Source organism: Prinia subflava, chromosome 14, assembly GCF_021018805.1.
Source record: "Prinia subflava isolate CZ2003 ecotype Zambia chromosome 14, Cam_Psub_1.2, whole genome shotgun sequence".
Classification (NCBI taxonomy): Eukaryota; Metazoa; Chordata; class Aves; order Passeriformes; family Cisticolidae; genus Prinia; species Prinia subflava.
Genome location: NC_086260.1, coordinates 11,748,795 through 11,771,947, shown reverse-complemented (window position 1 = coordinate 11,771,947; position 23,153 = coordinate 11,748,795). Strand labels below are relative to the sequence as shown.

General features: G+C 48.7%; 1 protein-coding gene across 3 annotated transcripts; it reads right to left on the bottom strand.

Annotated features, from left to right (window-relative positions):
* Positions 1–1,627: 1,627 nt before the first annotated feature.
* On the bottom strand, positions 1,628–23,144 carry LOC134558327 (uncharacterized). Of its 3 annotated transcripts, none has more exons than XM_063412074.1 (2): positions 23,009–23,144; positions 1,628–3,482 (listed from the first exon to the last, which is right to left on the bottom strand). In XM_063412074.1, exon 2 carries the CDS (start codon positions 3,212–3,214, stop codon positions 1,907–1,909), a length of 1,308 nt encoding a protein of 435 aa, XP_063268144.1. In that variant the 5' UTR covers positions 3,215–3,482; positions 23,009–23,144; the 3' UTR covers positions 1,628–1,906. The 3 variants fall into 3 exon arrangements, 1 of the variants encoding a protein (XP_063268144.1); XR_010082333.1 differs by lacking the exon at positions 1,628–3,482 and adding an exon at positions 11,986–12,789 and having other exon boundaries at positions 23,009–23,135; XR_010082334.1 differs by lacking the exon at positions 1,628–3,482 and adding an exon at positions 11,986–12,775 and having other exon boundaries at positions 23,009–23,108.
* Between the last annotated feature and the right edge of the window lie 9 nt (positions 23,145–23,153).

The following is a 23,153-nucleotide window of genomic DNA, read 5'->3' as shown; positions in this document are numbered from 1 at the left end:
GAAAGGTGGCGAATGTCCGTCCTTTTGTAGCAGATTATAAGGCTCCACTGTGGGGGAGAGACACCATGTCTCAGTGGGGAGTCCAATTGGTCATTCCTAAGACACCCCAGGATTTTTGCAAATAGCCACTGTGAAGCACCCTACCCAAAAGTTAAAGTGGTTGGAAAACACCCCAAGATGGGTAGCACAGTGGCCTTTGAGTAAAGAAAAGCTCAAGGCGCTTGAGGAGCTCGTGGAAGAGCAATTGGCTCAGGGACACATCGTAGAGACAACAGGCCCCTGGAATTTCCTGGTCTTTGTAATAAAGGAACCGGGGAAGGACAAGTGGAGGTTGCTCCATGATGTAAGAGAAATTAACAAAATTGTAGAAGACATGGGACCTCTCCAACCAGGGATGCCCACTCCAACAATGGTCCCTCGAGATTGGCAATTGGCTGTCTTAGACATCAAGGACTGTTTCTTCCAAATTCCATTGCACCCTGAAGATGCCCCACGGTTTGCATTCTCAGTTCCCACTGTTAATAGACAAGCCCCAATGAAGCATTATCACTGGAGGGTCCTTCCCCAGGGTCTCAAATCAAGTCCTTTCATATGCCAACAATATGTAGCCTCATTACTGTCTCTGCTATGTGCCAAGAGGAAAGAAGCCATCATCCTTCACTACATGGATGATGTGCTAGTGTGTGCCCCCAATGACTCTATACTCCAACACATGCTTGACCTAGTGGTTAAAGTTTTAACCTCTGCTGGATTTCAATTACAGGAGAACAAGGTTCAAAGGATGTCACCTTGGAAGTACCTGGGTTTGCTAATCACTGCAAGGACTTGTTCCACAGAGCCTAGAAATTGGTTGCAATCCAAAAACCCTAGTGGATCTCCACTCCTTGTGTGGGTCTTTGAATTGGGTAAGACCCTGGCTAGGCTTCACAAATCAAGATCTAGAACCCCTCTTCAATTTATTGAAGGGGGAGAAGGAGCTGATGTCTCCCAGGGAGCTGACCCCTGAGGTGAAGACAGCAATCGAAAAAGTACAAAAGGCCTTGTCAGAGAGGCAGGCTCATCGATGTGAGCCAAAGGTGCCTTTCCATTTCATTGTTCTAGGAAAGCTGCCACATCTGCATGGTTTGATTTTCCAATGGATCAAGGAGCAGAGAGATTCACTCTTGATCATAGAGTGGGTCTTCCTCTCTCACCAAAGATCCAAGGCCATCACAGAGCCACAGGAGTTGATAGCTCAGCTGATTCAGAAGGCCAGTGTAAGATTGTGTGAATTGGCGGGTTGTGACTTTGCATGTATTCACCTCTCAGTCAGACTTTCTGAGGAGGGAAAGAACTCTCTTGAGAGACTGACCAAAGAGATGTTTGAGCATTTGCTGCAGAGCAATGCCAGTCTCCAATTATCTCTGGACAGCTACTGTCCATGATAGTAATCATGGACAAATGTAATCAGGGACAAATATCCCTGATAGTAATCAGGGACAAATATCAGTCCATGCCCCATCCCACAAGTTGTTCAGTGGGGAATTCCACCTCATTCCTCGCGAGAAGAGAAGTCAGAGACTGTTGTTGAACCCTGGAAAGACTGGGGACTAGAGTAACGCGAGACCAACCAGTATGGTTTCCAGCACGTACTCTGCTTTATTCCACGAGATGGCCGGTTAAGTACAGAACGAATAGTTTACAGTTCGCAGGTGCACGGTGATAGGTGGTGAACACACAGAAGCATGTAAGCAATCTAGGATTAAGGTGGCTACGGAGATCTAGTGCCATTACCTCTATGCTGCGAGTGGCCATACCTTAACACATACCTAGTAGGAGATAAGTTTATCTGCTACTACGTATGCTGAACGTTTTGCGGCCTACTAGGCCCAGGCCTGAGGCCTAGTTTGGCCTAGTTTGGAATAGCTCAAATGGTATCTGTGAGCATATCATGCCCACGATACCTGAGAAACTCGGCCACAGTTCCCCCTTTTTCTTTTTGGGCTATCCAAACTGACGTTAAGGCACGGTCGGCTAATTTGCGCATGCATTGTATCAAGCAAGGCACTATTGTCAAAACCACTATGACAGCAATAAAGATCATTATACCAAAACGAATTAAATCCACAATCCACCCAGTGAGATTCCAAGACTTCAGCCAATTGTCAAACGGAGTGTTTTCAACTACAAGGTGTTTCATGTTGTCCCTCAACTGCGCTAACTGCTGATGTATCGACCGTGAGTGGTCTGATAAATTCATGCAGCACATGCCTTCAAACTCTTCGCATCCATGCCCCTGAGCCAAAAGAAGGAAGTCAATTGCGGCTCGGTTCTGGAGCACTGAATGGCGAATGCCACTAACATCTTCAGCAAGCCCACTCAACAACTTCGTCGTTATGTTAATCTGTTTCCCTGTCCAGCAGGCTAAATGTTTCAGTTGCGTGAGGGCTTGTGCTGAAGCAACTCCTGGGGCAAAAATGGATGCTGAGATCACGGCTGCAGGCTGCCATAACTTAACTTGATCTCTGCAGTCGTGACCTAGTTGAGACATACTGCGCTTGACTCGTTGAGCCTTCATTGGCAAGCCTAGAACCTGGTGAATACTAGGTGCGAACAGAGTTAGTTTACCAAAATAACACGGTCCTCCGACACTGTTTGGAGGTACTGTGGACCATGCTCTATCTCCACAAACTAAAAAGATTCCTGGTGGCAATCTCTTAGCAGCTGTTGTCAATTGCGTGACAGATCTGACCCAACTATTACAATACTCAGAGTAATTGTAATACAATGGTGAATGAGGGGACAGCCACGTAGCGTGGCCTTTCAATTGCTGCTCATCTATGATTAATAGACTTGAATTCACTGCAAAGCGCCCAAAGACAAGACAATAGTTTCCTGGCACAGAACCTAAAAGATCAAGCTCCTGAGGTTCTGGACCAGCAGTTCTAAGGTTTCGCGCTATGGCAGCAGCTTGTGGCCCTAAAGCACCTTTTGGGTCAATGCTGACAGGGGTTAAAGACTTGAACTCTGCCATGGAGGTCAGTGGAACTCCAATCAAGCAGGTTCTAAAAGGATTGGATGGTGTCGCTAGAGATAAACAAAAGGAATCCTGTTTAGTTTGTTTGGCCCAAGTAACCCACATGTTCTCCCTTGTGTCAATGTTAAACATCCCTGCTCTTGTTTTTACTACCACACTGATCAAAACCAACACCCTCATGCTTAACATTTCACCCATTGTGAAAAGCACACAGTGTAGCACGCAGGCTATCAACCTAAAACCCTAACCAATAACTTATCGTGCCTCTAAGTATCACACAATAACAGTGCAATGATATAGTATTAAAACAGTCAATTTTCAGCACTCTCCACGTCTTCTTGAGGTGCTTCAGGTAAGTCGTCGCTGTCTCTGTGAGTGTCTCTAGGAGTGTCACCGCCGGTTGGTATCTTTTCCTGTGGACACGCACAGGTAAAGCGACTCGGCACCCAGACAGGTCCTGCTTCTCCTGCAGAAACACACATATAACCGCGACCATTAAACAAGACTGGACTGGGTCCCTGCCATTCACCCGTTCGCATGTCCTTATGATATACGTAAAGTCCTGGAATTGCTTGTGGTCTCCCTTCTTTCACAGCCTGGTGGTGGATGACAACTGCAGGCTCTTCTCGCCCTTCTGCTAGGCATAAGTAATTTAAAGTGAACAGTACTTTAGATAAACGATTGGTCACATCTAGGTCATTGCTTTGCTTCTGTTTTGTGAGATACTCTTTCAGCGTCCGATGAGCCCGTTCCACAATGGCTCGGCCAGTAGGAGAGTGAGGAATCTCGGTAGTATGTTTGACTCCCCACTTTTGCAGAAACCTAGCAACTCGTTGTCCCGCATAAGCTGGACCATTGTCAGTTTTGATTTCTGCAGGCACTCCCATCACTGAAAAGCAAACAGTCAAATGTCTCTCAACGTGCAGAGCTCTTTCCCCAGTTTGTGCTGTGGCCCAAATGAATTTGGAGTAGGTGTCAATAGTGACATGAACATATTTCAACCTTCCAAACTCTGGGATGTGTGTTACATCCATTTGCCACAGTTCCAGGGCTTTCATTCCTCGAGGATTCGTGCCTAGGCCAAGACCTGGCCCGTGATGACTGCATTGAGGGCAGGCACGCACAATCCCCTGTGCATCGTTCATAGATATTTGAAATTGACGACGCAAAGCTCTAGCATTCTGATGGAAGTTCTCGTGGCTGTTGCGAGCTCTTACAAATTTGCTTTCAGGAGGGACATGGGCAATGCAACTGACTGCAGCATCTGCCCGTGCATTGCCTTCTCCCAAACCATTGTTGCACTGATGACTACGAATGTGCATCACGCAAAAGGCATGCTGACGCTGTCTGAGTATACTCCTCAGTCGTAGAAATAGTTCTCCGAGGCGCTGATTCTGAGTGGTCTTAATGAGTGCATCTTCGATTCTTTGTACCACTCCAACCACATACAAAGAATCTGACACCACATTAAGAGGTTCCTTATTCCAGGTTTGCAAAGCCCAACACACTGCTCCCAGTTCCATGGTCTGCAAGCTGTCTCCGGCTTCACTGTGGATTAAATGCTGCTTCCATTCTCCTTGCTGTTTCCACACACACACAGCTCTTTGTGTCTTTCGGCCGGCATCCGTATAAACTGTTCTGCCCTCCACAGGTGTCATGGAAAACAAAGGCTTCTCCAGCCACTGATGGCGTGCAATCAGAGTCCACATCGGACCCTTTGGCTGTCGGTTGTGAACCACACCTGTAAAACCCAACAATGCTTCTTGCAGCTCCACAGAATGTCTCAGCTTCCAGTCCAGATCTTCATTTCTGATCGGAACACTGATATCTGCCGGTTCTTCCCCATCAATCTCTAAAATCCTATCTCTCCCTTTCCTGATGAGCGCGGCAAGGGCTTCTGTTCTTGTCATAACACGACTCTTCGGCTGCACCGGCAAGAACACCCATTCAATCACACCAGCTGTCGATTTTAACCCAGACTGGTGTTCCCCCTTTTTCTTTTGCCATTGAAAAATGATGGCAAACGGACAGACATCTGCGTTGGAGAGGAACAGTTACAGTGGCAGGTGTTCTATGCGGCGAATGCTCCAACCCCGTTGTAGCTTCTCTGACACCTTGACTAAGGCTCGTTGCTGTTCAGGGGTACATTGTCGAAGGCTACTGGCATCATTACCGTGTAGCCATGGTAGAAACGGTTGCAAGTCCTCATTGGTGATTCCTACAATGGTACGAACCCATTGCAGGTCTCCAAAAAGTCTCTGAGCATCATATAACGTTGAAATGTTGGTATGTAAAGTAAGTTTCTGCGGCCGGATTTGTGCACTCGTGATCAGCCATCCTAAGTACTTCCACGGGGCTGATCGTTGTATTTTTTCTGGGGCCACAGTCAGACCACGATGTTTTAACTGCGTGACTAGCCAGTCCAAGTCCTCTGTGGGCAGAGGCTCCTTAGTAGCAACAAGGATGTCATCGACGTAGTGATAAATTATTGCATTGAAAAAACGCTGACGAATTGGCTGCAAAGCCCAATTGACGAATATCTGGCACATGGTAGGCGAGGTACGACTTCCCTGAGGAAGAGTTACCCATTCATACCGTTGTGCTGGCGCTGCTCTGTTAATAGATGGCACAGTGAAGGCAAAGCGCTGAGTATCTTGAGGGTGGAGCGGGATAGTGAAAAAACAGTCCTTCAAATCGATGATCACAATGTCCCACCCTTGAGGAATCATGGTCGGTGCTGGCAAGCCTGGTTGCAGAGCACCCATCGCTTGCATCTGCTCATTAACCTTACGAAGGTCATGTAGCAGTCTCCATTTCCCTGATTTTTTAGGGATGACAAAAATCGGTGTGTTCCATGGACTCACTGAGGGTCGAATGTGACCTGCTTCTAATTGTTCCTGCACCAATTGCTTGGTAATTCGCAGCCTCTTCTCTGTCATTGGCCACTGCTCAACCCACACAGGGGTATCAGTTAACCAGGTGATTTTTAAAATGGGTGGCTGCTCTGCAGTGGCCACTAAGGAAAATGCCGGTCAGTAGTCAAAACCATCCCTATTTGGGAAAGCACATCTCTTCCTAGCAGCCCCAGAATCTCTTCATGCATTGGCACAACATATAGATGAGCCACAACCACTTGTCCATCTTCAAAGATGATCCGAATAGGATCTGCGCTTATTGAGGGGACAGTCAGGCCTCTTACGCCCACAACGCGGGTATAGGGGGATTTCAAAGGCCAATGAGAAGGCCAATGTAATTTGTTAATTAAAGATATGTCTGCGCCGGTGTTTGGAAGTGGTTCCATGCCAATAATTTCATCGCCCCGTTGCAGTTTCACTGCAATCCGTGGCCGCTCATGTAAATCCACTGTAAAGAAAACATTGTGTCCCATAGATCCAAAGCTCCCAGCTCCGCCTTCGGTTTTCGCAGGCTGCTTGTGGGACTGACGACGTGGCAGGATGTTCTCAAAGGGGATGATCTGAGCAATCCTGCTCCCCTTTGGGATTGTCACAGGAGGCTGCAGGGCATAAACCATTACTTTTAACTGTCCAGTGTAATTTGCGTTGATGACTCCTGGCACCACCATAATACCCTGTTTGCTCGTGGAGGCTCCTCCTAATATCAAACCTCCAGCTGAGGAAATTGTATTATAGATGGGTTCAGAGACATTAGTTGGGATTAGGGTGACTTCTTTATCTTGCAAGGTGACCTCTTCTGCTGCTGTTATGTCCACACCAACGCTTCTCCACGCAGCAGGTCTGGTCTGTCTCAATGAGTCATTTTTGGGGTCTGGTGGGCTGAGGCATCGATTTGTGTCTTGGCGCGCTGCCTCGGCGTGCTGGCCGTGAAGTTTCCCTGTTTCCTGCAGACCTCTGTGGCATGAGTGTCCACATTGCAGTTGTGACACCAAACAGGCTTTTGGCAGGTCCGCCTGAAATGACCCATTTCACCACAGCGGATGCACTGGGACTTTGCCGCTGATTTTTTGTTATTAGTAAAACGGTTAAAGGGCTTTCCTGTCAATGCAGCTGCGATAACATGTCCCTGTTGCTGCATTGCGTTTTGCATTGCCGCTGTGAAAGCTGCTGTTTGGTTGGTCTGTTCTGCTCTCGCTGCTCTCACCAACATTTCGTCCATGCCACAGCCTTGAGGGAGGGAGGCCAGGATGGTTTTCATGCGTGCGTTAGCATTCTCAAATGCCAGAGAACGAAACAGATGGTCTCGCACCTCCTCAGGCAGATCTGGGGCATCTCTCAATGCCGTAGAAAGACGATCAATAAATTGAGCAAACGATTCTGTGGCTCCTTGCTTGATGTTGGCATAGGATGGAGGCTTCTTCTTGTCTGGCACCAACAGCAAAGCTCTGTAGGCTAGTGACTGGGAGAGTTGATGGATTTCGATGGGAAAAGTCAGCTGTACATTCGTCGTGGCATAGGCTCCTTGGCCTGTCAGCATGTCCGGCTGAATCCCATAAAATGGATCTCCCACTGTTTGATGCCTATTGGCTTCCTCAGTTGCCAGGCGTCTCCACTCTCTTTCAAAAATGAGAAATTGGGATGGCGTGAGCAGAAGTGCTGCAATATTAGAACTGTCAGCAGGGCACAAGAGGTCAGCAGTGAAGATGTATTGGATAATACTTTTAGAAGCTTCCGCACGAATTCCATACTGGCTAACTGTCTGCTTTGCAGATTGCAGTACTTTCCATTCATGCAGTTGCCATCTGGCAACGTTCTGCTCAATCACCACAGGGCAAGCTATAACATTGGCTGCTTCAAAGTCCTTATCGAGGATGGCATGTTTTTTAACGGCCCAGCGGTTCAGCAGCGGATCAGATTGTTCGGCAGGCAGCGCCATCTGCTGGGCATTGGATGGCAACGCCTGCTGGCTGTGTATTGACGACAGAGATTGTACGTTACATGGTTTCTGCGGGAACATTTTGGATAATTCAAATGTCCTTTGTTCCAGCTGACTTTGCCGGTTAGAGAGCTTAGCAAGCTCTGCTATAATTTGCTGCAGCTCCGTTGACCTCTGCGGCTTTTCCGGTGAATGCGTTGCACAACTGTTATCTGGTTGCAAAACTTCCTCATCCGAGTCAGATTCTGGCAGAGGACAGTGAGACGCTCGTGGATGGGCGGCGGGTCCCACTGATGCAGGCTGTGGGGGCGCAGGGATCTCAGGTTGAATCGAACTCGCGTTGTCCGATCCGGCCATGGGCGCCGCCATGTTCTCTGTTTTTGTTTTTGTCATGTGGGCAGCTGACGTCAGCTCCCGTTCCGGTGGGGAGGGGTTTGGCTCCGCTCCGCCGGTGGCACCGCCTCTGAGTCCGCCTCCTTGCTGCGTCACTTGTGCCCGCCCTGCGCCGCTGCCGGTCCCGCCTGCCTCCTCTTTCGCCACGCCCCTCGGGTCTGGCGGCTGGCTCGTCTCCTCCCCCACGCCTTTCTCGCCGAACTGCGGCAAGGACACTTCCGGCTTCTCGCTCGGTCTCTCAACCGCATGGCTGGCTACGTCTACCACATCACGGAGGGACGAGCAGAGGGGGGCCGTGTTCCCTTTCACCGGATGCGTGGAATTAATTCCGAAAAATCTCGCAACCCTGGATACTTTTTTCCGCTCTTCCGCTTGGGAAGGAACGGTCTCCGGTTCAGGAGAGCAAGGGGCCGTTCTCGCCAGTGCGGAAATCGCGGCTTGGGCAGCTCTGCGCTCCGCGGCAAAGGTTTGTAGCGTATTTATAATTTTCTTCCACGTGACGCCTAACTCTGAACAGAGTTTTGCGTCTTTCCCCTGTGAAACTACCGAGTCCCACAGTAAATCTCCGATCTCCTTCCATTCTGTCTCGCTGAACAAAAGCGAGGGCTGCTGTAACTTTCCTTTCTTTTTAGCCCATTGGGCCAGCTGATTTATATCAGAATCTCTGATCTTTTCGCCCCGTTTCGAGACAATGGACGCTAACAGCTGCGTGGCAGCTATGTAATCGCGTTCCGTGAGTGAATCCATCCGTGCCGCTGCTCTTACCTTCTTTCCACTGACAGTGGGTGGCACTGTCGCCTTCTAATCAATCCAATCAGCCGACGCTCCCCAGCCTGCCTCGGGAATTCCGGACTGTAGATCGCAAGCGACACACACCCGTCCGAAATCAAGTGAGGTCTTCCAGCATTTAAGCTAATTAATTAACAGCATTGAAGCTAAATAATCCACAGCATTTAAGCTAAATAATCACACAGCATCGAAGCTTTATATTTCATTAAAATCCAGGGCTCTGTCCCTGTTCGGGCGCCACTGTTGTTGAACCCTGGAAAGACTGGGGACTAGAGTAACGCGAGACCAACCAGTATGGTTTCCAGCACGTACTCTGCTTTATTCCGCGAGATGGCCGGTTAAGTACAGAACGAATAGTTTACAGTTCGCAGGTGCACGGTGATAGGCGGTGAACACACAGAAGCATGTAAGCAATCTAGGATTAAGGTGGCTACGGAGATCTAGTGCCATTACCTCTATGCTGCGAGTGGCCATACCTTAACACATACCTAGTAGGAGATAAGTTTATCTGCTACTACGTATGCTGAACGTTTTGCGGCCTACTAGGCCCAGGCCTGAGGCCTAGTTTGGCCTAGTTTGGAATAGCTCAAATGGTATCTGTGAGCATATCATGCCCACGATACCTGAGAAACTCGGCCACAAGAGACCACTCAAAACTCTCACAGTCTTCACAGATGCATCTGGGGCTTCTAACAAGTCGGTGATGACTTGGAGGAACCCACAGACTCAGCATTGGGAAGCTGATGTTGAGTTTGTGGAGGGATCCTGCCAAGTGGCTGAACTGGCTGCAGTGGTAAGAGCTTTTGAGAAGTTCTCACAACCAATTAATTTGGTAACCAACTCTGCCTATGTGGCGGGAGTAGTGTCCAGAGCGGAGCAGGCTGTACTCAAAGAAATAGAGAATGAACATCTCTCCAGGTTGCTTTCAAAGCTAATTTATTTAGTTTCTCATCAAGAGCATCCGTTTTACATGATGCATGTGAGGTCACACTCTGATTTTCCAGGTGAGATCGCAGAGGGGAATTGTCAGGCAGACTCCCTTGCTGCACCAGTTGAAGAAGCACATCTCCCTGATGTCTTCCAACAGGCAAAACTAAGTCACCAACACTACCATCAAATTGTGCCAGCTCTGATCCGACAATTCCAGCTAACGCAAAACCAGGCTTGAGCCATGGTGAGTACCTGTCCCTTCTGCCAGCTCCAGGCCATACCATCGATGGGCATGGGGGTTAACCCCAGGGGCCTGGGCAGCTGTGAAGTGTGGCAGACAGACATCACACACATTCCTAGTTTTGGTCGCCTGAAATATGTTCATGTGAGCATTGACACATATTCGAGTGCAGTGTATGCCTCTGCAGGACAAAAGTCTGTACATGCCAAGCAGCACCTGGTGCAAGCTTTTTCAGTGTTGGGAATTCCAAAAACAATCAAAACTGATAACACCCCAGCATATGTGTCCAAGGAGTTCCTAGAATTTGTCCAGCAGTGGGGAGTGGAACATAAAACTGGCATCCTCCACTCCCCCACAGGTCAAGCTATGATTGAGCGTGCACACCAGACGCTCAAGCAGGTTTTGGCTAGACAGAGCACCTCCGCTGCGTGGATGTCTCCAGAGCAGAAGCTCTGCAAAGCCATGTCTATCATCAATTTTCTGAATTGTTCATTTGAAAACGAGTCCACCTGTGGTACATCATTTTAACAGTGGCAATCAGTTCAAATTGTCTCAGTGTCCATCGGTCTTGATTAGGGATCCAGAAACTTGGGAAACCAAAGGTCCCTATGAGCTTGTGACCTGGGGTCGTGGCTGTGCATGTGTGGCTACTCCCTCAGGCCCTCGGTGGATTCCCCAGAAATGGGCGAAACCTTTTGTCCCCAAAAATCCAGCTCCAGCAGAAGGGGATAAGAAGCAAGTAGCCGATGCTTCGAAGAGAATACGCCGCCAGATGGAAGAGAAAGAATCTTCCTAGGTGTGGATTCCTTCTGGCAGAAACAGGAACCTTTTAACATGTTTTAAAAATGTTTGTTTTTCCCTTCTAGAGAAAACCTACCTCCCACTCAACCCTATGATGAACCCCATCCAAGTTGTCATCCTGCTAATGCTGAACAGTCTGGCAGCTGCATGGATCGTCCCTCAGCCACATCAGAACGTCTGGGTAATCCTGGCACAGACACTTCAGCAGGAAAACATATGTCTGTCCACTGCAGCAACAAAGAATTCTGTGTCCACCTATCTGTTAGGAATTCCTTTGCAGGCTGGAGAATTTCCAGCAGGTTTGAACAAATATAGGTCCAATGAAATTCTAGAGTCACACACCCCCTGACCACACAAGGATCACCAAAAGCAAGCTGTGGTGGCCATGAACCCCTTAGAGGAATGGGTGCGGAGTTTGCCCAAGATAGCTCAGGAACCCCAAAAATCAGAACTATTGGGTTCCTCCCCTGCAACATACTGCATACATTTTTCTGTCATCCCAAAACCTTCTAGCACTGATGAGTACCACCTCATAAGACAATTCCGGGGAGAGTTTATTGCAAAAAGGTGGTGTCATAATATAAGCCACATTGCAGCAGACAATCCATCTCACTCTAGTCTCAGAAGCCTCCCTAGGGGATTGTCCTTGGTTTGTGGGGATCGGGCATGGGCAGGAATTCCATCCTGGCTTTTAGGAGGGCCATGTCCTATTACCGTGGAGGCCTTACCAGGAAAAACGGGCTGGAGACACAGATCTGGGTGCAACAACAGCAGCAGGGCAGAACACTGCCCTTAGTTTATTTTTCCATTATATATCTGTGGCAAGGTGACCATGGATTGGAGAAGGGTATCGCCACCTCTCCTGTCACACTGGTCCAGGAGGCTGTCATTCAACCTCCCCTTCTCTTGGAGAAAGTATTCATAACATTGCCAATATTTACAAAACATGGTCCTGTGTTTACAATTCACCAGCGTGAGAAACTGTACATTTCTCCTTTAATATGAACGCTCAGCAAACCAGGAAAATTCATGGCAACATCTCACCCTTTTAAGTATATTAAAAAAGAAAACAAAAAAAGAAAAATGAACAATTCTATGACAGGAAAAAAGAAAGAAAAAAAAACCTGTATAAAGTTCACCGACCTTCATTTAGGTGACGGTGTGAGGGCTACATGTTGGTCTGATTCTGCCTTTGCTACCCAGGGTTTCACCCTGAACCTCTTGCAATAATCTGCTCAAAATATCTCGAGCATAGTCTAACATAATTCAACCAACACCCTCATATATTTAAATTTTTATAAGATACAAGGGAATATACGGTGCAAAAGGCAGGAGCATTCCAAGAAAAATTAATCACTCAGTTCAAAATTCTGAACCCCAAAAGTTCTGTCCCAAAACCACAACCCCCAAACAACGTGCCCTTTCCCCACAGAGGTCACAATGGCTACCATACATAAAACTGAACCAAAGCAAACAATTCCTCTGAGTCCATGATTAACAGTCCATTGGCTCTCAGCATCACACTGCTAGTCAGTCCTTGTCCAGCAGCTCCACAGGATCCAAAGTCTCTATGGAGGCTATATAGGAAAAGAGAAGATGCCAGTCTGTGTCCATGTCAATCAGATCTCGAAGAGGCTTCTGTGATGGGTGGCACTAGGTGGCACAGGATGCACAAGGTTTCAGGATCAGTCCAATGCACCTGAGGCAGCTCAGCAGACTTTCAGTGGCCGCCTTCTTAGCATGGATCGCAGAACCTGAGGATAGAGAACTTAAAAAGCACAAATTGAGCAATTGACTTTTTCTCAAAGAATGCATGCAACATAGGATGTGGACGTAGAAACCCACTGCAAGGTCCAAGGAAAACTGACCATAGCTATGTGGCAACATCAACACTTCCTACACTTGAGATGATGGCTGTACACCAGCCAGAGAATTTTGCTCTTGTTCTAGAGCTTGGGAAACTGTTTCGTCCCCCTGACGTCTTCGTCTTTTTCTTCGCCTCCGAGTTTTCGGGCTTGGTGTGGGCTCAGCATGACCCACTGCCTTGCAAGTTTCTGCAGTATGGTCTGGACCCCCACATTGTGCACAGAAAAACAAGGGAGTTACTTTCTGTGCCTCCTTTTCCTGTTCTCCACTAGGCTGAATATCTGCCTGTGTCTCGTGTCCAGCATTCTGCCTCTGTTCAGCCGGCTGTGAAGCAGCCGTTGGGGTCATCACCATAGAATCACAGGTGTTTAGAACTGCACAGGTCTGCATCATTTTCAGGACATCAGAAATCTCTGGAATGGTCCCCAGGAGCCTCTGGCAAGCAGAATTAGCATGGCTCCGTGCTAATTGCTCCAATAATATCAATCTTAAGATACTATCTTTGACTCTCATCTCTAAAAATTTCACCAGACGCACTATAAAGTCATGAAAAGCTTCCTCTGGCTTCTGTGCTATGTCTAAGAAGTCTTGCTTTGGGGAGAAGGATAACTTGGTTTTTATCAATGCAGATATCCCTATGTATCTGCACGAATCTAAAACAGTGCGAGAAAGGCCAGTTTGCACATCAGGGCAAGCATATTGACTCCTCCCCATAAGTAGATCAGCTCCGACCCCAAACAAGGGATCGTCTCGAGGCAGGTGGCTATTTACGACAGCCATTTGTCCAGCTAGGAATTTCCAATTTCTTTCAAAGGTAAAAACCTGTTGAGGTTCAAACATCACTGTTGCAAAGCCTCTTATTACATAAGGAAAGATCAGATTCTCAAATTCTGCACTGATCCATTGAATTGCCTCAGTGAAGCTTGTATTATTTTCTGCCACGTCCCTTGATAAGGGAAGCGGGACTGCCCATGATGGGTCATCATGGCTATGATGTTGTGGAACCAAAACCACAAGTCCCTGAACTGGCTCGGGCAAAGCTGCATCTTCAGGCAGCAGCTCTGTTAGGTCAGCAGCCTGATTCACCTGGGATGCAGGACTAAAAACCTCATCCGATTTCATGACAGGAAAAGCGTGCCCATCAGACAACGCTTCTGCCCTGTTATCATCTCCCACAGCCGATCCGGCCCCGTAGGGGGGGCGGGCGGGGGACAGTGACTCGCTCAGACTCCTCTCTGAGTGGGGGCGCGACTGTCGCGCTGGGCAGGGGGGCGTGGCCGATCAGCCACAGCTTTCAGCTCCTGCCCGGCCAGCCGATGGGTCGGTGGCTGGGGCCAGAGCCGGCGGCAGCTCTGCGGTGTCAGCGCTCGGCCCCGTCCCCTCTGAACGGAGGGGATGTGCGGCGGGGCCGCGCGGCAGCGCGGGGGGGGCTCCCCGGAGCAGGGGGGCTGTCCTGCGCGGGGGGGCTGTCCAGCGCGGGGGGGCTGCCCTGCGCGGGGCGTGGCGGGACAGGATCCGCTCGTAGCAACTGGCGAGGGGCCGGGACCGGGTGGGCGGGACTCAGTCAAGCCGGCGGCCCGCACTCCGCGGGTCACGCGGGAGGGAAAGGGAGGGGCGGCCCGGCGGAGACTGCAGTGCCGGCGGGCGGCGCGGGCGACCCCGCGGCGGGCGGGGCCCACGGCGGGCTGGGCCCGGGGCGGCGCGGGGGCCGCCCCTGCCGGGTTCCTCTGCTGGAGCGCGCGCGGCGCGGCGGGGGGCGGGGCGGGGCCAGCCGGTGGCGGCTCTGCTGCGAGCGGCGAGGGGGCCCCAGCAGCCCCCGCGGGCGGCGGCGGGGTCCCGGCGCGCGGCCGGGATCGCGAGGGGTGGGGCGCGGCGCTGGCAGAGCGGCGGCCTGGGGCGGTGTGGGCAATCCCCCGCGCTCGGTGTGGGACCCGATGCCGAGCGCTCCGCCCCCTCGGCACCCCAGCTCCCCGCCCGCCCAACCGCGCGGGGAGCGGACCAAGAAAAGCTTCCCAGCCCTTCCAAAAACCCCGCTGGGCGCGCCCAACCCCCGACATGGGAGTGGGGGTCTCCTGCATCGGCTCTAACCCTGCATCAGAGCAATCCTCGTCAGAAGCGATGGAGCTCGCAGGGGAGCCAGTCCTGCTTCCTGTCGAAAGCCCAGAATCAACTTCAAAGTCCTCCCCAGCCTCTTTTAAAAGTGGGAAGACTGTTGTCCATGCCCGTAAAAGAGTGCCTGCCTTAGAGTTTCCGTCAAGGATGGCAGAGAAAAGTCTTTTTCCCAGGGTTCTCCATGGGCCAATATAAAGTGCCTTTTCAGCAGTATAAAAAATTCCAAGTTTCTTTCCCCAGCTAAACAGTTCTCTCACGTGTTTCCTGGTCAAGTCAGCGTCACAGGACAACAAAAAGGAGTGGAGCAGTTCCATCATCAATCGTTCCTCTGAGAACATCGTGGGTTTCTTCTTTTTGCAGCTGTATAAGGCAGATTTTTTTTTTCTTCTTTTTTCTTTCCTCACTAGCTTGCAACTTGACCACGTATAGGCGCCAGTTATCACCGTGGAGGCCTTACCAGGAAAAACGGGCTGGAGACACAGATCTGGGTGCAACAACAGCAGCAGGGCAGAACACTGCCCTTAGTTTATTTTTCCATTATATATCTGTGGCAAGGTGACCATGGATTGGAGAAGGGTATCGCCACCTCTCCTGTCACATTGGTCCAGGAGGCTGTCATTCAACCTCCCCTTCTCTTGGAGAAAGTATTCATAACATTGCCAATATTTACAAAACATGGTCCTGTGTTTACAATTCACCAGCGTGAGAAACTGCACATTTCTCCTTTAATATGAACGCTCAGCAAACCAGGAAAATTCATGGCAACAATGTACCATAGGGCGATTGTCCATATTGACACCCAACCAAACTTTAATTGGCAAATGGACTCACAAAAACAAATCAGCAAACAAAATTCAAAAGAGGAATGCTGACAATCTGGACCCAAATTGTAATTTAGAAATTTTTCATTGGGCAAAGTCAAAAAGGGTTGCTGTATCCCTGTTCCTTCTGTGGGTAGCAGCAGCCAAAGCTCTAGGTGAATTGGGCCATCTAGAGTGCTGGGTGGTCAAACAGGCAAACTTAACATCCATCGCAATCAGCTCTCTCCTAGAACACGAGGAAATTACCAGACAGGCTACTCTCAAAAACCGCACCGCTATTGATTTTCTCCTATTATGGACATGAATGCCAGGAATTTGAAGGACTCTGTTGCATGAATCTGTCCTCAAAAGCTCCAAACATCCATGCTGCCTTCCAAAGCATAAACAACATGATCAAGTGAAGCAAGAATCTGAAGATTGGATCAAGGAACTGTTCAATGGTTGGGGATTCACAGGGTGGTGGACTTCTATAGTTAAAACAATTTTGTTACTTTTTGTTATTCTTTTCCTTGTAACAATAGCATTTGGGATCCTACACTATTTGATTTTCAAGGCTATTAACAGCCTCATACCTTCTACCTCAGAAGTCAACCATACAGAGTTGGCAAACCTAAAGCGGTCTGATTTCCCTACTGTCGTGGTTGGGGGGGGAGGTGAATTTTTCCAGGGAGATATGGGCAAGCCAGTCAGTGATCAGGTTTTCTGCTGGCACTTGGATTGGTCACTCGGAGGTTTGGACACGCCTCTGAGGACACAAGGGGTTAAAAGCAGGACTCCAGGGGGGTTCGGCCTCTTTTGGGTTCCAGTTTTCAGCAGAGAAACATCTCCTCTCCCCTGCCCAGTTCTTAGGCTGGGTGGGGAAGGGGAGTCACGTGGCCGGTCTGAAGAGAACCACGCTGCAGAACTAAAGTAAGCTGGGGCCCCGGGGGGAGAAGAGAGTGGACAAGACTGGAACTGAGCTAGCCCCATCCAGGATGGAGGGATAGAAAACTGTGGAAGTGCCTTCTGTGTGTGCTCAACCTCCCCCCGCCCCCCGGGAGAAGATGCCCAGCCACGTGGGAGTTGCCCAGCCTGGGAGTGCCTGAGCCTGCAGCCCTGCCGAGAGCTAGAAACTGTTAACTCTTTCTTGGCAGAAAGAAACTTTTCTTAGACATTGATTCTAAAGACTGGTAGTTTCAGAAGAGAGAGAGAAACAGCCTGGGACCGAGATGATAAAGCACGATTGAAAAGAACCTGATGGGCAGGGAATTGAAGAAGAGTGGCTTCTGAGCTGGACTTTTCTTGCATAATGTTAGCCATAGACTGAACTCAAGCCTCCTTTGAACATAAACTGAATTTGGGTGGATACAGCTGCCTTTGCTTTTGTTACAGTGACTGGCACTAAGAGTGGAGCAAGCAGAGAAGAGAGGGGGAGGGTGTGGTGGCGCCCTCTGCCCTCAGGGGAGACCTGCTCTTAGAACTCTCAGCCCCTGGGAAAAAATGGGGAGAACTCGGCATGAAAGCATCCTTAAAAGAGCCCTGTATGCAGCTTCAGCCTATAGACAGCGGTAAGAGCGCTGGACATAGGAAAAAGGAAGTGTCCCCTAGCAGACTTCTCCGGGCGATGCCACGGGTGACATGGAGACACACAAAGAGTAGACTTGTGTTTCCTGAAGAGCAGTCTGTGGTGCAAGAGAGACTCTTCTCTGCCTTGCTGAATTGAACACTGGTTTTTGTTTTGGTTTTTTTTTTTTTTGAGTGGTGATTGTTTGATTTAAAACCCAAAGGTTTGGTCTATAGAGGGTAATGTGTAAAGGGTAGAAACTGGGGGAGGAGAAGAAATGTTCTGAGAAGTTTTTTATTTCTGTCTCTGTGTGTGTTTGGAGTTTTCTATCTCTGTTTTTATGTAATGTAATAAAGTTTGTTTTTTTGTTTTCAAGATTTAAGCCTGTTCTGCTCTGTTCCTGATCACATCCCACAGCAGTTGTTAGGGAAAAAACATATTCATGAGTGCATTAACATCTGGCCAGTGCTAACCCATGACACCTACCAATGGGAAATGGTGGGAAAACCCACACTCCGTGTCAAAATGAACTTGATGGTTTTTCTTGTTACCTTTTTAAACAAAAGAAGGAGGAGATGTTACATTGCCCTGTGGGAATGGTTTCTCCCCCTCTGGGACCCCTAGAGTTTCTAACCATGTAGTTTAACCCTTCCTCCCCTTTCTGACCCTACTGGCTGTGTCCCACACTGCCCCTCCCTGGCAGGAGCTAAGAAAAGACCCTCTCCCTCTGTGCACGCCCTCTTTCCCTCCGGACACCATCTGGAATAAACATCTTGAACTGCAGCTGGGGGTCAGAGCCTCTTTTGGAGTCCTTTATCCTCTCCATGAAATATTCCTCCAAAGCCTTCTAAGGCTTGAGATAGCATTGGAACCTCGGAGGGGTTAAAAGGAGGATTTGTTTCATCTGATGTCAATTTGGAGGAGGCATCTGGCACTCCAGGGGAAGCTAGAGCTCTAGGTTTTGCTGTTTTGATCTGGGAGAAATCCTGAGATATTCGTAACAGTAGGAGCCAGGTGCCCACTCCTGTTGCTATGATTTTTGGAGAGCAGGAAATAACAACATGACTCTCGATATGATGGTAAAATGAGAGTGTTATAAATGCAAATTTTATTCCAATTAATAAAATATAATTTTATTAATTAAAGAATTACATGGCAAAAATTTAGGCAAAACCAACAATCCGAAGTACAGCGCTGATACCTGGGATCGCCGCTGCGTGAACCAGTCACAGCCCCTAGCGTGCTGTAACCCCCTTGTTCACGAATTGGTATGTTTCAAGGTCCTGGTTTTATACAGTTTATTTGGCCCATGGCAGAGGATTTCCCCACAGTTTGTGTTCGAGGTGGCTTTTTCAAATTCATCTCCTCTGTCCATCAGGCTGAATGGGGGGGCTTCCCCTTGAAAGGATGGGTGTTAATCTCTCCCCTCTGTTGTATGAATGGGGGCCTCCTCTTGAAAGGATGGATGTTAATTTCTTTCCTTCGTTGTATGAATGGGAGATGAATTTCCAAATGGAGAGGGTCCCCCTGATAGTATCTCTGGTGATAACTGAGCAGTTTGCAGTTCTGCTGCCCCGGGAGGGCTGACTTCGATCTTGATTTTCCTGTCATTCTGATGTCAGTAGCGGAGTCCCAGTTCCCAGCAATGCATTGTCCTTTTCTGAACAGCAGTTCCAGGGTGCCACCCAACCTGAGATTAGTTGGTTTTGTGCCTGGCCTGCTGACATTTTATTTTACAAAACATATTTACAGTTTACATGCACCAAAACATGAATGAATATACCATATTTATTACAAAGAGCAAACTTTATTCTTCTAAAAATTATTCTTCTATTCTTCTTTATTCTACTTTTATAGAGTAGTTCAGTACAAAGAACATGATTGGTTATTAGAGTCTACACCTTTTTAGAAACATCTTTTGCCAGTAAACATGTTGGAAAAACACCACCTGTGGATGGTTTCTCACTTCCTAAGGTTTGTTTAAATTCCTCTTTAAGATTTTTCCAGGCCAGAATGAGAAAGTTGCTCGCCTGCCTTTCACACAGACACTGGCAGAGCCTGAAGCCTAAATTAAGACCAATTGTCTGCACCCATACACTCCCGGCCATAGGCAACTGGACACAGACCATGGCCGTTTTTCATTGGAATAAAACTCATGCCCCAATGTTCCTGATGTCACTTCGGAGGAGGCATTTGGCACTCCAAGGGCAGCCAGAGTCCTAGGTTTTGGCAGGTTTTATCTGGGAGAAATCCTGCCATGTTCTTAATTTCAGGAGATAGTGCCCCATCACCACTTTTGTCTGCAATGGCAGGATTTGTTTCCAGAGTAGCTGAACAAAGAATAGGAGCCAAGGTCCAACCAGTCCTTTAAGTCCACCATTCCTTGGAAATCACTGGCAAACCCCTCTTAACAGTGTGTTTTTCTTGGCAGACATTAAGTATGAGTTCTGCTGACAAGCTAAAGGTTGTAGAGGTTGTAAAAATAACTAAAGTGGAAGCGTTCTTCTTTTTCTCCAGATGCTTTTTAAGGACCTTAGCAAGTCCAAGCAAACTGTGCCATCACTCAGCCATCTCATACCTATGCTCTCATAGCTGGCAACTTCAATACCTTGCTCAGGACTGAATAAAGAAAGACAAATGCCCTCTGTGTCCCACTAGCAGCCAAAAGGCTGATTTTACATACACAGTTTTAAATAATGAAACACCAATGAAAACTGACATGGGAAGGGTTTTTCAGGATCACTCATAAATTTGTAGTAAAGTCTTCAAGGTGTTGCCAGGATGACTTCTGCTACACATGCACAGCCCTTTTTACTCTCTCCTGTCCCTGACCTGGGCTCCTCAGAGCACACTGTATCATGGTCCCTGTATATGTCTGGTGCAAGCTCCCCACTGGCATGAGAATCACAGCAGAATAAATCCTGTTCCCTGCTGCTACAGGCTTCAGTGTGCTTCTGTGGTTACAGTCAACCCACTCCTTCTAGAAAACAATCTCTCCTTCTCTCTTTAAGAACAAAATGCTCTGAGAGATGACACAGTTTGGCATCAGCCCTCTAAAAACAGAGGAATGCAGGGCTTTTCTTGGGATGCAGTTCTGTTCATGGCCTATGCTACCAGAGGTGTTTAGTAGACCATGATGGTCCCTCAGCCCTGACAGATGGCTGGGCTGCCACCGGCTCCACCGTGGCTGTTCCCCCCCCACTGCTCCCAGGCCCTGAGGGTGACACACTCTCTCCACAGCACATAGGGGCCGGGACACTTTGCCACTACCTGGATGGCAGCAGGGTCTGGTAACCTCTCTTATGCTGCTTCCTGACCTGCAGCTCTCTAGGATGTTACTGGAAGATGACATTTTTTGCAATGAGAGAGCAAAAAGAAAACAACAAAAAACCAACCAAACAAAAACCCCCAACCAACCAACCAAACCCCCCCACAACCATATAAAGAGAGAAAAAGCAGTTCTAAGCTCCTGTCTCTCTCTGCTACCTGACACCAGGCCTCGGTAGTCTGAGCACAGAGGCATTATACCCTATCCCTGCTGAACACAGCCTGCCCACAGGTCCCTCAGCTGTCCCTGAGCTGTACCCAGAGCTATCCCTGGAGCTGTCCCAGCCACCATCAAACCCAGCCAGGGCCATAAGCAGCTGTGACTCAATCTATGCACCCTGGCATTGCTCACAGGTTAGTGGCAAGACAGGCCTGCAGAGCCAAACTCAGCTTTGAACAAGCCCAAAGGCAGCACCTTTTCAACCAAAGACAAATTTAGCCTATGTGATAGGGCTGAAATCTTGAAACAAATGATGCACAGGCTCAATATGACTCAATTTTCACAATTAGAAATAGATAGAAACACAGGGTTAGTGTACAACAGTCTGGTTCAGAGCTCAACAAGGCCTGGGATGGGTCACATATGGAAAATGGCATTCACCAGCGAAGTCAAATCCAGCCTCTGGGATGAACCCATTGGAGACCAACTTTTGGCCTGGGATGTAACAATTGGGAGATGAAGCCCAACTATTTCCAGACATTAGGGACATCTGCTTTTATTTCTTTCTCTCCCTTTACCAGGATAAATTGCCCTAAGGGAGAGAGGGAAATAAGAGCTGGAGCTCTGTGTGTTATTAAAGGGGCCAACTGGAGTTCATTTATTCCGTGTGACACGTGGAAGGACATGACAGCCATTCCTTGCAGAGAAACTTGCAAACCCAACCTGGACAACACGAGGGAGTCCCCAGATGCAGTACCACTGGTCAGCCTTTAATTAGAGGTGGCTGTTCTGCTCAGCCCTTCATGTTTCACGATTGCTTCCCCCTGAACACGCCTACCCAGTTCCAGGTCCCATAGCCCAACTCTTTGGAGAAGGCCAAGACAAACAGGCTTTTTGCAGAGAGCAGAGGGACCTAGAACATTTCCTGGTTGGAAACATGAGACTGAGGAGGTGAAACCCACCCCTGCAGGCATCTCCTCCTGTGCTGCTGGAAGAGAATACCATTGTCACCTGAAACACAGTGACAAAACTACCAGCTTGTGCTAGGATATGCTTACAGGGAGAGTTGCCAAATTCACAGAGCTAGTGCGTACATAAATCAAAGAGAAATTTAAGTAATTCGCCAAGAAAATTTCCATACGAAATACAGGGAGCTGTGGGGTGGTAAGGGAAGAAAAGGAAGGCTAGCTGAGAAATTATGCTGTTTTGAACATTGCACAGCAGGAGACATCCCATCCTATTTAGCCTTTGCCAAGGGGCTATTTGCCTCTGTATCCAAACACATAATTTAGGAAATCCTCTTCTGATACTTGGCAATTGCAGGCCAAATCAAAGAATTATCTCTGTGACTCATATTAGGATCTTAAAGAAGGATTGAGTCCTGGATCACATCATGCAAACATGAAAGGTCTCTTGTCCCACAGGCAAAAGCCCTGCTCCAGCAATCACAGCAGACAACATCTGTTCCTTGCTTTTATCTGCTTTAGATGTTTGGAAGTTAAGCGTCAATCACTTCTTCCACAGTCATGTGTTAAACCACTAGCATTTTCCTTTCCCCTGCTGCTTTAAGTCAGTGCAGATCTGGTTACCATGCCTTGGTTACCTGCAGCACTTCTACTCTGGCATTACCTGTCAATTATCTGTGGGGTTTTTTTGCAGAAAAGTTGGGTTCATTTTAACTCTGTTTGTGTTAAACTTTGCCTTTCAGAGCAACAATGTTGCTGGGCCAGTTAGATTAACTGTTCCAATTTGAGGCTCATTAATTCAACAGAATAATCAAAAGCACCAAAGTCCATCCCTTTGCAATGCCCAGTGCTACATGTGCCATCCACGACAGCTCCACTCCACAGCCATCCTGTGCCCAACATTTCCACCAGGACTGACACCTCTGGCCCATGGAAGCCCTGACAGGAACTGGCCACTACTAAAAACATGGAGAAACAGCTGTTTTGTGCCGTGGCAGGAAAGGAGGCTGAGGAGCCCTGAGCATCCTGTAGGATTTGTTATAGTTGTTTTTTCATTCTTTTTCGGGTAGAAAAAGAAGTGGGAAACGCTAGCAGGGCCAAACAACCAGCGCTTGACCGGCCCCGAGGCCTGCTCAGGCATGGGAGCTCAGCAAGGCCGCGGGCCCAACGCCTCGCCAGAACACCAGACTCACCGACAGAGCCGGGGCGCCGGGAAGCGCCGGAACTGCGGGAAGTCGAAACCATCCCCGAAACATCGGAAGAGCCCGCCCAGCTTCTCTCCTCAGGCACGGCAGAAAAGAGGGAAGAGGCGGGGCGGGCCTCCAGAGCTGTGGGCGC